Genomic DNA, 15090 nt, shown 5'->3' on the forward strand with positions numbered 1-15090 from the left:
ACAGAGAACAAGACAGAGACAGAAGACAGAGCGGAGAGAAACAGAGACAGAGAGACAGAGAGCCGAGAGACACAGAGAAGACAGAGAGACAGAGAGAGAGACGAGAGAGAGAGACAGAGAGACAGAGACATAGAGAGACAGAGAGACAGAGAGACAGAGAGAGACAGAGACAGAGAGACAGAGAAACAGAGAGACAGAGAGAGACAAAGAGACAAAGTGACAGAGAGACAGAGACACAGAGAGACAGAGAGACAGAGAGACAGAGAGAGAGACAGAGAGACAGAGAGACAGAGAAACAGAGAAACAGAGAGACAGAGAGACAGAGACACAGAGACAGAGAGACAGAGAAGTAGAGACAGAGAGACAGAGAGACAGAGAGACAGAGAGACAGAGAGACAGAGAGACAGAGAGACAGAGAAATAGAGAGACAGAGAGACAGAGAGACATAGACAAAGAGAGACATAGACAAAGAGAGACAGAGAGACAGAGAGACAGAGAGAGACAGAGAGACAGAGAGACAGAGACACAGAGAGACAGAGAAACAGAGAGACAGAGAGACAGAGAGACAGAGAAACAGAGAGACAGAGAGACAGAGAGACAGAGACACAGAGAGACAGAGAGACAGAGACAGAGACAGAGAGAAAGAGAGACAGAGAAACAGAGAGACAGAGAGACAGAGAAACAGAGAGACAGAGAGACAGAGAGACAGAGAAACAGAGAGACAGAGAGACAGAGAGACAGAGAGAGACAAAGAGACAGAGAGACAGAGAGACAGAGAGACAGAGAGACAGAGAGACAAAGAGACAGAGAGACAGAGAATAGAGAAACATAGAGTCAGAGAGACATAGACAAAGAGAGACAGAGACAGAGAGACTGAGAGAGACAAAGAGACAGAGAGACAGAGAGACAGAGAGACAGAGAGACAGAGAGAGACAAAGAGACAGAGAGACAGAGAGACAGAGAGACAGAGAGACAGAGAAACAGAGACACAGAGAGACAGAGAGACAGAGAGACAGACAGAGAGACAGAGAGACAGAGAAACAGAGAGACAGAGAGACAGAGAGATAGAGAGACAGAGAGACAGAGAGACAGAGCAACATAGAGAGACATAGAGACAGAGAGACAGAGAGAGACAGAGACAGAGAGACAGAGAAACAGAGAGACAGAGAGAGACAAAGAGACAAAGTGACAGAGAGACAGAGACACAGAGAGACAGAGAGACAGAGAGACAGAGAGACAGAGAGACAGAGAGACAGAGAGACAGAGAAACAGAGAAACAGAGAGACAGAGAGACAGAGACACAGACACAGAGAGACAGAGAGAAGTGATGCGTTCATCCAGGATCTGCTTCTGCCATTGGCTGAACAGTGGATCATTTAAACTGAAATGATTTCTCTGTATCAGAGCTTTGGTTCTACATGTTTTAGCATTTTAAACATCACTTTATTTGCAGGTTCATGAAGTAAATCAGTTTATTAACGTTTAAGAACAGAAAGTGGTCCCAACGTAACCCCAGATTTCAACCCTGTAGTGAAAACCTGTGGATTTAATATGCAGGAAATGGACCAACATGTAATGAACCCTTGTGTCCATCAGAGGGAGACTGTGGTCCTCCTTCCTCAGTTTTCACTGTCGTCTGCTGTTTCCTCCATTTACCCTTTTCAATAGGGTCACACATCTCCCTAGCAACAGCTGAGAAACTGCCAATTAGATTTTCCTATTGGCTAATATGTAACAGCTGAACTGAAACAGAGAGTGATGGGACTTTCCAGACCACGGCCTTTAAACAGGGGAAGTTTAAACAACCAGGTCTCTGGTCTGAACCCAGGATGAGGAAGAACAGAGGACCTGGCCAGGGAACATTAAAAACCAGGAGGACTGATCAGCCCTCCTGTAGAATATAAACTGCTGCATTCAGGACATCACACTTTGAGTTGTAACATTAAACTATAGCAGGTTTGGACCAATGAAATCCTGCCTGGAGTTCATCAACAATACATTTGTCATCCAGGTTCATGGTTACCAGAGAGCAGCCTGGGGGATGTAGTTAAGAGAGGACAGGTCATCATTACCCTTGGCTTTGGGGATTTAGGGGGTTTGGGGGGTTTAGGGGCTTTGGGGATTTAGGGGGTTTGGGGTGTTTAGGGGCTTTGGGGGTTTAGGGGGTTTGGGGGGTTTAGGGGGTTTGGGGGGTTTGGGGGGTTTTGGGGGTTTAGGGGCTTTGGGGGTTTAGGGGGTTTGGGGGGTTTTGGGGGTTTAGGGGCTTTGGAGGTTTAGATTTGATGACTATATGAAGCTTTAAAAAAATGTTTTTTTTTCTGCTACCATGCTGTGTTGTCATGTGTTTCTGCCTTGCTTTGTTGTTATCTTAGGTCTCTCTTTATGTATATATATATTAAAACAAAATCCCAGCCCCCGTTCCCACAGGAGGCCTTTGACTCTTGGTAGGCCGTCATTGTAAATAAGAACTTATTCTTAAATGACTTGCTTAGTTAAATCAAAGAAATAAAGCTTTACTAAATAAAATGTGATTGAGTGATTGAGTGAATCGTTGATGTTGTTATTATAGTTCCTGTTTGTCTTCATATCATAAACTATTCAACATAATCATGTAGACAGTAATACAGCCTCATCATGTAGACAGTAATACAGCCTCATCATGTAGACAGTAATACAGCCTCATCATGTAGACAGTAATACAGCCTCATCATGTAGACAGTAATACAGCCTCATCATGTAGACAGTAATACAGCCTCATCATGTAGACAGTAATACAGCCTCATCATGTAGACAGTAATACAGCCTCATCATGTAGACAGTAATACAGCCTCATCAGTAGTTCACGATGTGTAAAGACTTTCAAAGAAATTCAGTAACTCCTACTTCCAGGACACAGAGAAACCTTCAGTAGTCTTTATAACGAGGACTACAAGCTTCTTCCTGTCCTTCTGTTGTGCCACAAATGTCTCATTCAAGTCCAAGCTTTGCCCTAGTAATTAACATTAAAACACTCAAGGTTAAATATATTGTTCAAGCTGTGAGAGTGTTTTCAATAGGATGTTTAACTCTGTGGTCTGAGATGTGAAATGGACCAGTCACAGGAAGTCCCTGTAAAGATGGTCCCAAAGTCTGCTGTTTCGGGCCTTTAACAGTTTGGGAGTGTTTTATTCTCTGTCAGGTGATATTATACCTGTAAAAGGTGCTGGAGGCTCTACACATATTTACACCTGCCTGTCATGTTATCTGCTCGTCTCAATACCATGGTAACCTACTGAGGTAGACTGCTTTAGCTTTAGGAGCTGAGTCATCAGGTCTCAGCCATCCAGGTGTGAGACTGGGTCAGTCTCCCTGGTGCTGTGACCCCGTGACCCCGAGCATGAAGTTCATTAACAGCTGCAGGGGTTGTTATGGGAGATGAGGAGGTTCAGTGAACTACACTACATGGCATTTATCTGATTTACAATCAATCTAAAACATAATACAGTAATAATATATATCTCTGTACTTCATCTGGGCAGGAAGATTCTCAAAGCCTCAACAGAAGTCTGAGTGACGGCGTCTACCTAGTTACAGCTGAGTAAAGATGAAACAAGTGACCTGATTGGTCATATTGTTCAGGAAGCTGCTGCAGGGAAAAGGTTGTTTCCCTCCAGTGAAGGTTCACACCAGTCAGAGCTGTTCAGCTTAGTCCTCCTGTCTCTCTGTTGTCTGAACATGAAGACCTCTGTGATTGTCCTCGTCCTCTGCTGGCAGGTGTATGCAGAACACAAAGGTAAGGAAATAGTATTCAGTTGATGAGGGAAAGAAAATAATATATTATATCACCAAAAACTTCCTTACGAGAGCTTCTAATGTTTAAAATGATAATATTGACCCCTGTGTTACTGAATTAACACATTAGTGAAGCTCCTTGGTTATGGACTATTAGGGTTAGACCAGGGATGGTGGGTTATAGGGTTAGACCAGGGGTGGTGGGTTATAGGGTTAGACCAGGGACAGGGGATGGTGTTTGGGTTAAAGGAAGTGTTCATGCTGGTAAAGAATGACAGGAATATGTTATTAAATGTTATTAAATGTTATTAAATGTTATTAAATGTTATTAAATGTTAGTAAATGTTAGTAAATGTTATTACATGTTATTAAATGTTATTAAATGTTATTAAATGTTATTACATGTTATTAAATGTTATTACATTTTATTACATGTTATTAAATGTTAGTAAATGTTATTAAATGTTATTACATGTTATTAAATGTTATTACATTTTATTACATGTTATTAAATGTTATTAAATGTTATTAAATGTTATTAAATATTATTACATGTTATTAAATATTATTAAACGTTATTAAATGTTATTAAATAATGTTATTAAATAATGTGGCTGAACATCTCAGCGATGAGCCTCCAGATGTAATATACTAACAGTGTGTTTCATTGGGTTTCTTTCCTCAGTTCTGCATAAGGATTTATATATTAGTGGATGCAGTGATTCAGATGGACTGGACATGTATGGACTGGATGGGGAAGAGTTGTGGTACGCAGACTTCATCAAGGGGGAGGGAGTGGTGGCTCTGCCTCCGTTTGTAGATCCACTGAGCTTCCCTGGATTTTATGAACAGGCTGTAGGTCAACAGGGGGTATGCAAAGCAAACCTGGCCACATCTATAAAAGCTTACAAGAACCCAGAAGAGAAAATAGGTAAGAGAGAGAAGTCATTTAGAGTGAATGAATCAGTAAAATAGTCACCTCACTATAACCTGTCATAACCTCTGTGGAGCTCCACTATGATCAGCCTGTTAACGTTACTACAACAAGCCTGATCAACGCTCCAATACACTACAGACTAATGTCATGTGACCTAATGCAGATGGAACAGTGTTTCAGCCCAAAGCGATGACAACACAACCAGGAAGTATGAATGTTAAATGTGTTTCCCCAGCCCCTCCTCACAGCAGCATCTACCCCCGGGACGATGTGGACCTGGGGGTGGAGAACACCCTCATCTGCCACGTCAGCGGGTTCCACCCTGCACCTGTCCGAGTCAGGTGGACCAGGAACAATCAGAACCTGACAGAGGGAGTACGTCTCAGCACCCCCTACCCCAACGCTGATTTCACCCTCAACCAGTTCTCCAGTCTGCCCTTCACCCCAGAGGAGGGAGACATCTATGGCTGTACGGTGGAGCACAAGGGCCTCGCTGAGCCCCTGACTCGGATCTGGGGTGAGACGACGCAGCACGTTTAGTCTGCAGGACTTTCACTGCTTATGAATATTTTAGTGTCACAATGTTATGGTTTTGCAATTGATAAAATTAGCTTGAAAACATCAGTTCATCGCTTGATGTTCTTCCTCTGTGTGTGTGTGTGTGTGTGTGTGTGTGTGTGTGTGTGTGTGTGTGTGTGTGTGTGTGTGTGTGTGTGTGTGTGTGTGTGTGTGTGTGTGTGTGTATCCACAGAGCCTGAGGTGACCCAGCCCAGTGTGGGTCCTGCTGTGTTCTGTGGAGTGGGTCTGACTCTGGGGCTGCTGGGAGTGGCTACCGGAACATTCTTCCTCATCAAAGGGAACCAGTGTAACTGAGACTACAGCTGTCAGAGCGTCATGGCAAATCTGTATAAATACAGAGGACCTCACCATCATTTAGACTGTCTTTGTTAAAACTGTGTATAGAGAGTGTAGATGGCAAAGAGGAATGTGAGATTAAACTACAGATAATATAGTTTAAGGAGGGGTTGTAAGGGGTTATGAGGGGTTATAATGGGTTATGAGGGGTTATGAGGGGTTATATGGGGTTATAAGGGGTTATGAGGGGTTATGAGGGGTTATAAGGGGTTATGAGGGGTTATATGGGGTTATGAGGGGTTATGAGGGGTTATATGGGGTTATGAGGGGTTATAATGGGTTATGAGGGGTTATGAGGGGTTATATGGGGTTATAAGGGGTTATGAGGGGTTATGAGGGGTTATGAGGGGTTATAAGGGGTTATGAGGGGTTATATGGGGTTATGAGGGGTTATGAGGGGTTATGAGGGGTTATGTACATGACATGTACTGGAGATGTATCCCGTTTGGCCCTTCAGAGGTAGAGCATAACAATAGTCTGATATAGTAAAGATTTCAGCAGTCTGCTAATTATTATTACAATCATTTTATATAACTAATATCATGAAGTTGACTTAGTAATATACAGTTTGATATAATTACATAAAATGTAAATAAAATCACCCAGCATGTTTATGTTTACTGTTGATCCTCTGGGTCTCTGTAGTCATGTTGCTGAATAAATCACTTTTAATTACGTTATCTTGGTTGTCAGTCATCACTAATTACAGACGTCACTGAGTGCTCAGGGTTGTGGTGTGTTACAAACTGCTGACAGACACAGGACCCAACCTGGCCACCCGAAGAGGGAGGTAAACTGGGAATTAGCTCCCCAAATTGATGTATGCCGGGGGTACGAGTGTACTTCCAGTTTGAGTTATAGTTGGTGTTGGTCCCTTTTTAACCTTATATGTTTTTATTAAAGCTTATTAGCCCTGAAACCCCCCCTGGTCTGTGTCTTCTGGTCCCACTGTCACATGTGACCCCTCCCCCACAGCTCATTCCACTGAGTCTATTGGATGTAAATTTACAGAGAAACATCCACCCACAACAGTTTGGAATGAATAAACTATAAACTAGCATTATGGGACAGAATGAAACCTCCGTGATCTGCCACATATTAAAACAATAACCAGGTCGTTCCACATATTAAAACAATAACCAGGTCGTTCCACATATTGAGTGCCTTTTATGTCCAGGTGACGTTTGTACATTTTGATAAAACACTAATGGGCATTAATATGGAGTTGGTCCCCCCTTTGCTGCTATAAAGCCTCCACTCTTCTGGGAAGGCTTTCCACTAGATGTTGGAACGTTGCTGCAGGGACTTGCTTCCACTCAGCCACAAGAGCATTAGTGAGGTCGGGGACTGATGTTGGGTGATTAGACCTGGCTCGCAGTCGGCGTTCCAATTCATCCCAAAGGTGTTCGATGGGGTTGAGGTCAGGGCTCTGTGCAGGCCCTTCCCCAAACTGTTGCCACAAAGTTGGAAGCACATAAATGGTCTAGAATGTCATTGTATGCTGTAGCGTTAGGATTTCCCTTCACTGGAACTAAGGGGCCCAAACCATGAAAAACAGCCCCAGACCATTATTCCTCCTCCACCAAACATATAGTTGGCACTATGCATTGGGGCAGGTAGCGTTCTCCTGGCATCCGCCAAACCCAGATCCGTCTGTCAGACTGCCAGATGGTGAAGCGTAATTCATCAGTCCAGAGAACGCGTTTCCACTGCTCCAGAGTCCAATGGCGGCCAGCTTTACACCACTCCAGCCAACGCTTGGCATTGCAAATGGCGAGCTTAGACTTGTGTGTGGCTGCTCGGCCACGGAAACCCATTTCAACTGAAGAAAGACGCTCTTTAGCACTCGGTGGTCCAGTTCTGTGAGCTTGTGTGGCCTACCACTTCGCGGCTGAGCCGTTGTTGCTCCTAGAAGTTTCCACTTCACAATAACAGCACTTACAGTTGAGCAGGGCAGAAATGAAACGAACTGACTTGTTGGAAAGGTGGCATCCTATGACGGGGCCATTTTGAAAGTCACTGAGCTCTTCAGTAAGATCATTCTACTGCCAATGTTTGTCTATGGAGATTGCATGGCTGTGTGCTTGATTTTATACACCTGTCAGCAACGGGTGTGGCTGAAATAGCAGAATCCACTAATATGAAGGGTGTCCACATACTTCTGTATATATAGTGTCTAGCAGTGTGTTTTCATTTAAATAAATGTGCTGTTTTCTCTGAAAATCCCCGTTTTGACCTGTTCCACTTCTAGGAAGATGTGAACCCAAAATGTCCCCAGGTTTCCAGCATCTTTATAAAGCCCTAGTCTGGAGATTATTGTTACTGTACTTTTTGTATGAAAAGGAAGATAGGAACTCTCCAAGTCCCACAGTTTATCTGGTCCCACAAGGCATTGCCTGCGTAGCTCCACAAGGTGAACATGAGAGAAAGGTAAAAGTTTGGACCGACCTGTTTAAGGTTTTATTCAATATAACGTGTCGGGTCGAAGCTCAGGGATGAGCCTCCTTTCTGAGCGGCCAGCGTCGAGGTCACAACACATCGTTTCATACACATTTACTACTTCTTTAATTTAAACGTTTTTAAAACGTTGTCAGGGTATTTGGACTCTTAGCCTGGTGATACTGAAAAGTTTGATACAAATACAATTTAGCTACATAATACTACAACATCTTCCTAGGGACAGTTTAACCCTTTTTATATAAGGTCATCTTGTGGGGTCTAAATCAAATGTAATTAAATGTTATGTTATAATATATTTACATGGTTAGTAGATGTTATTGCGAGGGTGGGGTCTGCCTGGTAACACGTGACGCTGTGTGTCTGCAGCAGATGATTGGCCCATTTCCTGAACAGATAAATCATTTCCTCTGAGCTGCTGCCTTCAGTTCAGTCTCACCCAGCAGAGGAACATGTCGATGTCTGTCTTCTGCGTTTACCTGACCCTGGTTTTGTTCATATTCTCTGGAACAGGTAAGTTGAGAACAAACAAATAGTTTGTTGATCATGTCTGAGTTGTTGTTATTATCTGTATATATTCAACATTACCTGAAGGACTGATATTATGGGTAATTCTGCGATATTAAATAATTTGCTGAATCTCATCTCCCAGAAGTTGTTCTCTCTGACAGGCTGGGTGATGGTGGAAGTGGAAACCAGTTTAGTTGTAATCCTCATATGAAGTTTCTCTTTAACGTAGTTCCACTGAATGAATAATCTGCCAACTAAACTATATTGTCTAACATTGTATAGTAGAATATAACATGGTTGGATTAATTCATCTGTTATATAAATGAGTATAGATTATAACATGATTTCTTTAAAAATATAAAATAAATAAGTTTATAAAATTGTCAGAATACTACATTTAACATCATAGTAATTATAACTATATGGAATATTGATTGTATCTTTTAATCTGACTAAACAATGATCTGTATTATGTTTTCCTTTCAGATGGATATTTTGAACAGAGGGTGGTAGAGTGCCTGTACTCCTCAAAGGACCTGCAGGGTATAGAGTTGATAGACTCGTATGTTTTCAATCAGGCTGAATATATCAGATTCAACAGCACTGTGGGGAAGTATGTTGGATACACTGAGCATGGAGTGTACAATGCAGAAGCCTGGAACAGTGATGCTGGGATCCTGGCTCAAGAGCTTGGGGAGCTGGAGCGTTTCTGTAAGCATAACGCTGATCTCCACTACAGCGCCATACTGGACAAGACAGGTGAGCAGGGCTCCTTACCACCACTGTCCTCTGACTGAGGAAGACATTTACTATTTCATTCAGGATTATGTTATATAGAGATGTGTCTGATGAAGATAATGGTAGAGATTAATTAATATATTTATCTAGACTGAAGGTAAACACTTAAAACAGCATTTCTATCTAAATTGGATGGATGAATAACGTGTTTTTTCTTCAATAGTTTTATAGCTGCAACTATATTTAAACAGGTATACTTCTATTGACCCTGAATTATATCTGAAAACACAATATTAACAGATAACATTACAGTATGACTAGTCAGCTATGTAGTGATATTACAGTATGACTAGTCAGCTATGTAGTGACATTACAGTAGGACTAGTCAGCTATGTAGTGACATTACAGTATGACTAGTCAGCTATGTAGTGATATTACAGTATGACTAGTCAGCTATGTAGTGACATTACAGTAGGACTAGTCAGCTATGTAGTGACATTACAGTAGGACCAGTCAGCTATGTAGTGACATTACAGTAGGACTAGTCAGCTATGTAGTGACATTACAGTTCATCTCTCTAATGAAGTGTAGTTTATAAAGCACAGTGGTGGTTCAATACTATCAGAACTATGGAATATATGATAAACATCCAATAATATATGTGAACTATGGAATATATGTTATACATCCAATAATATATAGTGAACTATGCTGACATGTTTCTGTTTCCTCCGTTAGTTGCGCCCCATGTCAGACTGAGCTCAGTGGCTCCCCCCACTGGCAGACACCCTGCCATGCTGATGTGCAGCGCCTACGACTTCTACCCCAAACCAATCAGAGTGACCTGGCTGAGGGACGGCGGGGAGGTGAAGTCTGATGTGACCTCCACTGAGGAGCTGGCGAACGGGGACTGGTACTACCAGATCCACTCCCACCTGGAGTACACGCCCAGGTCTGGAGAGAAGATCTCCTGCATGGTGGAGCACATCAGCCTCACTGAGCCCATGGTGTATGACTGGGGTAAGGGGGGTAATGGGGGGATACTGGGGTAAGGGGGGTAATGGGGGGATACTGGGGTAAGGGGGGGTAATGGGGGATACTGGGGTAATGGGGGATACTGGGGTAAGGGGGGATACTGGGGTAATGGGGGGCTACTGGGGTAATGGGGCATACTGGGGTAATGGGGGATACTGGGGTAATGGGTGATACTGGGGTAATGGGGGGATACTGGGGTAATGGGGTATACTGGGGTAATGGGGGGATACTGGGGTAATGGGGGGATACTGGGGTAATGGGGGGATACTGGGGTAATGGGTGATACTGGGGTAATGGGGGGATACTGGGGTAATGGGGGGATACTGGGGTAATGGGTGATAATGGGGTGATGGGGGTATACTGGGGTAAGGGGGATACTGGGGTAATGGGGTGATACTGGGGTAAGGGGGGATACTGGGGTAATGGGGGGGATACTGGGATAATGGGGAAATGGGTGATACTGGGATAATGGGGTAATGGGTGATAATGGGGTGATGGGGGTATACTGGGGTAAGGGGGATACTGGGGTAATGGGGTGATACTGGGATAATGGGGGGATACTGGGGTAATGGGGGGGATACTGGGATAATGGGGAAATGGGTGATACTGGGATAATGGGGGGATACTGGGGTAATGGGGTATGACTGGGGTAGTGGGGGGATACTGGGGTAATGGGGGGATACTGGGGTAATGGGTATGACTGGGGTAATGGGGGGATACTGGGGTAAGGGGGGGTACTGGGGTAATGGGGTATGACTGGGGTAAGGGGGGATACTGGGGTAATGGGGGGTACTGGGGTAATGGGGGGATACTGGGGTAATGGGGGGATACTGGGGTAATGGGAGATACTGGGGTAAGGGGGGTAATGGGGGGATACTGGGGTAAGGGGGGTAATGGGGGGATACTGGGGTGATACTGGGGTAATGGGGTATGAGAGTGGGGTAAGGGTGTGAGTATGGGGGAAGGGTGGTATACATGCTGTGTGTGTATTTAACAGAATACTGATATTGAATCCCAGTAATATTGATGAATGATCCTCTCTCTGACAGACCCGTCCCTGCCTGAGGCTGAGAGGAATAAGATAGCCATCGGGGCGTCTGGTCTGGTGCTGGGAGCCATCTTAGCCTTGGCAGGACTCATCTACTACAAGAAGAAGTCTTCTGGTGAGGTCATCACTGTGTAGAAAACATAGATATATACACTCTAGAGAGGACACAGGGCTTTATAACAGGACAGTAGTGTTATACAGCACCTGGAAGGAATGATGACAACTTGATGTAATAGTGAATAGAACAGATTATGGGATGGTGTTCATCAATATGCGGATGTTATAATGATTTATATTCTCTCTCTCTGTCTCTCTCTGTCTCTCTCTGTCTCTCTGTGTCTCTCTCTGTCTCTCTCTGTCTCTCTCTCTCTCTCTGTCTCTCTCTCTCTCTGTCTCTCTCTCTGTCTCTCTCTGTCTCTCTGTCTCTCTGTCTCTCTCTGTCTCTCTCTCTGTCTCTCTGTCTCTCTGTCTCTCTCTGTCTCTCTGTCTCTCTCTGTCTCTCTCTGTCTCTCTCTGTCTCTCTCTGTCTCTCTCTGTCTCTCTCTGTCTCTCTGTCTCTCTCTGTCTCTCTCTCTGTCTCTCTCTGTCTCTCTGTCTCTCTGTCTTTCTGTCTCTCTCCTCTCTCTGTCTCTCTCTGTCTCTCTGTCTCTGTCTCTCTCTGTCTCTCTCTCTCTCTGTCTCTCTCTGTCTCTCTCTCTCTCTGTCTCTCTCTGTCTCTCTGTCTCTCTGTCTCTCTCTGTCTCTCTGTCTCTCTCTGTCTCTCTCTGTCTCTCTCTGTCTCTCTCTGTCTCTCTGTCTCTCTCTGTCTCTCTCTGTCTCTCTCTCTGTCTCTCTGTCTCTCTGTCTCTGTCTCTCTGTCTCTCTCTGTCTCTCTGTCTCTCTCTGTCTCTCTGTCTCTCTCTCTGTCTCTCTCTGTCTCTCTTCTATAACAGGGGTGCTGTAGTATTAAGGTGAGAGTCCTGTTCTGATGAATTCCCAGTTACAGTGTCTCATGTTAAAGATGTCATTATAATCATTTATCTCTCTACCTGTTTACTATATTTCAGGTTTGAAGACACGTTGCTGAATCTGCAGTAGAAATGGATCCTAAATGAGATGTTCTTGCCTGTTATAAATCAGTGTCCTGATTGGACGTTACTGCTGGACTGTTTAACTGGACGTGAATCAATACTTTCTTAATGAAGTATATTGTTGGTAACATATATTATCCTTCCACCTTTCATATTAATCCATTAACAACTATAGGCTTGGTAGTATTTAGACACTTGTTTATTAATAGATGTGGTAGAGATCTGCTTTAACACTGTAAGTTATTCTGGTTTACCTGCTGTCCTGTTGTCTTTTCACTAACAAATAACACACCTGTTCTTAAAGGAACAGAGGAATATGTCCAGTAAATGGTGAAAATACTGAGACGCTGGTTAATGAGAACAGGTTCAGTCTTTGATTTCATTTCTTCATGTTTTAGATTAAAGTCCCCTGTACTGACATCACCTCCTTCATGTCTCGTTCATAATGTTTATATGGTTTCAGCGCCCTTCATTTTCTGCTCTGTCATGGTTGTCTTGTCTTCTATACAACTGGGACATATTTTACACGTTCCTCTGATTTGGAACAAGCTTTTCAATAAACCATTAAACATGTCGTGATGCAGTGTGTTTACTAGGCTGGGTTGATGTTTTCTTGGTGTCTGAGGCCAAATGGCGGTGGCCTTGAACAAGTCGTGTATCGGCCACTTCCCTGTGGTTGGTGTGAAGTCCTGAATCCTACATCGATCTCTTTCTCCTATAAACTCCTGTAGATCTGAAGGATTCAGGTTTAAACGGTGGTCATTACCTCAGCTGCCTTCTGATTGGGTATCACGTACGACCACAGGGACCAGGGGGATGTCATGAACAGTAGAAAGGTTATGTTATAGACATGCTATCAGGCATAATATACTACATTTATCAGCTGCATTTCTCATAAACTTCTGCTCTTCACGACTATAGGCCACATTTACATAATATGCTAATCTAGTTATTGTTGACATCTCAACATCTGACGTGCTTTTGAACATAGTATTGTCATGTACAGTATATTGCATGTCAACAGTACATATAAAGTGCAAGCCTCCTGGTTTTAACCTGCTCTATACAACACGGGCAGGAGCCATCAGTCCTGAGTCTGCAGAGAGACTGACCACCATTTAATATGGTGACCCACCTAAAGGCTCTCAAATGTTCATCTCTAGATAATAAAAACATGTTTCTAGTCTGGTCTGGAGCTACAGCCCAGCGAGAATCACCTGGGAAACCCTGGGTTACAACTCCCCATATCTTTACATATTACACAGAGAGAGAGAGAGAGAGAGAGAGAGAGAGAGAGACAGAGAGAGAGACAGAGCGAGAGAGAGAGAGACAGAGACAGACAGAGAGAGGGAGAGGGAGAGAGTGACCAGTGAGCTGAGATAAGGCGGGGCATTACCTAGCAAAGACTTATAGATGACCTGGAGCCAGTGGGTTTGGCGATGAATATGAAGCGAAGGCCAGACAACGAGAGCGTACAGGTCGCAGTGGTGGGTAGTATATGGGGCTTTGGTGACAAAACGGATGGCACTGTGATAGACTGCATCCAATTTGCTGAGTAGAGTGTTGGAGGCTATTTTGTAAATAACATCACCGAAGTCAAGGATCAGTAGGATGGTCAGTTTTACGAGGGTATGTTTGGCAGCATGAGTGAAGGAGGCTTTGTTGCGAAATAGGAAGCCAATTCTAGATTTAATTTTGAATTGAAGATGCTTACTGTGAGTGTGGAAAGAGAGTTTACAGTCTAACCAGACACCTAGGTATTTGTAGTTGTCCACATATTCTAAGTCAGAACCGTCCAGAGAAGTGATGCTGGACGGGCGGGCAGGTGCGGGCAGCGATCGGTTGAAGAGCATGCATTTAGTTTTACTTGTGTTTAAGAGCAGTTGGAGGCCACGGAAGGAGAGTTGTATGGTATTGAAGCTCGTCTGGAGGGTTGTTAACACAGTGTCCAAAGAAGGGCCAGAAGTATACAGAATGGTGTCGTCTGCGTAGAGGTGGATCAGAGAATCACCAGCAGCAAGAGCGACATCATTGATATATACAGAGAAAAGAGTCGGCCCGAGAATTGAACCCTGTGGCACCCCCATAGAGACTGCCAGAGGTCATGACAACAGACCATCTGATTTGACACACTGAATTCTGTCTGAGAAGTAGTTGGTGAACCAGGCGAGGCAGTCATTTGAGAAACCAAGGCTATTGAGTCTGCCGATAAGGATGTGGTGATTGACAGAGTCAAAAGCTTTGGCCAGGACGATGAATACGGCTGTACAGTATTGTTTCTTATCGATGGCGGTTAAGATATCGTTTAGGACCTTGAGCGTGGCTGCGGTGCACCCATGACCAGCTCGGAAACCAGATTGCATAGCGGAGAAGGTATGGTGGGATTCGAAATGGTCGGTGAACTTGGCTTTCAAAGACCTTAGAAAGGCAGGGCAGGATAGATATAGGTCTGTAACAGTTTGGGTCTAGAGTGTCTCCCCCTTTGAAGAGGGGGATGACCGTGGCAGCTTTCCAATCTTTGGGGATCTCAGACAGTATGAAAGAGAGGTTGAACAGGCTAGTAATACGGGTTGCAACAATTGCGGCGGAGAATTTTAGAAAGAGAGGGT

At 43.9% G+C, this 15090-nt stretch overlaps 2 protein-coding genes across 2 annotated transcripts; both read left to right on the plus strand.

Moving 5' to 3' along the window:
• The first annotated feature begins 3640 nt into the window (after nucleotides 1-3640).
• Nucleotides 3641-5620, plus strand: LOC115182843 (H-2 class II histocompatibility antigen, A-U alpha chain). The gene is made up of 4 exons (XM_029744254.1): nucleotides 3641-3772; nucleotides 4457-4702; nucleotides 4944-5225; nucleotides 5460-5620. The coding sequence occupies exons 1-4, from the start codon at nucleotides 3715-3717 to the stop codon at nucleotides 5579-5581; spliced, it is 708 nt and encodes a 235-aa protein (XP_029600114.1). The 5' UTR covers nucleotides 3641-3714; the 3' UTR covers nucleotides 5582-5620.
• Nucleotides 5621-9175: 3555 nt separating this feature from the next.
• On the plus strand, nucleotides 9176-13055 carry LOC115182842 (H-2 class II histocompatibility antigen, I-E beta chain; the record flags this gene model as incomplete). Its single annotated transcript, XM_029744253.1, is given in 5 exon segments — nucleotides 9176-9349; nucleotides 10067-10348; nucleotides 11413-11526; nucleotides 12344-12361; nucleotides 12458-13055. Coding segments are annotated over 4 exon segments (581 nt in total), but the record flags the coding sequence as incomplete, so codon positions are not given.
• Nucleotides 13056-15090: the final 2035 nt, after the last annotated feature.

This window comes from Salmo trutta, unplaced genomic scaffold, assembly GCF_901001165.1.
Source record: "Salmo trutta unplaced genomic scaffold, fSalTru1.1, whole genome shotgun sequence".
NCBI lineage: Eukaryota > Metazoa > Chordata > Actinopteri > Salmoniformes > Salmonidae > Salmo > Salmo trutta.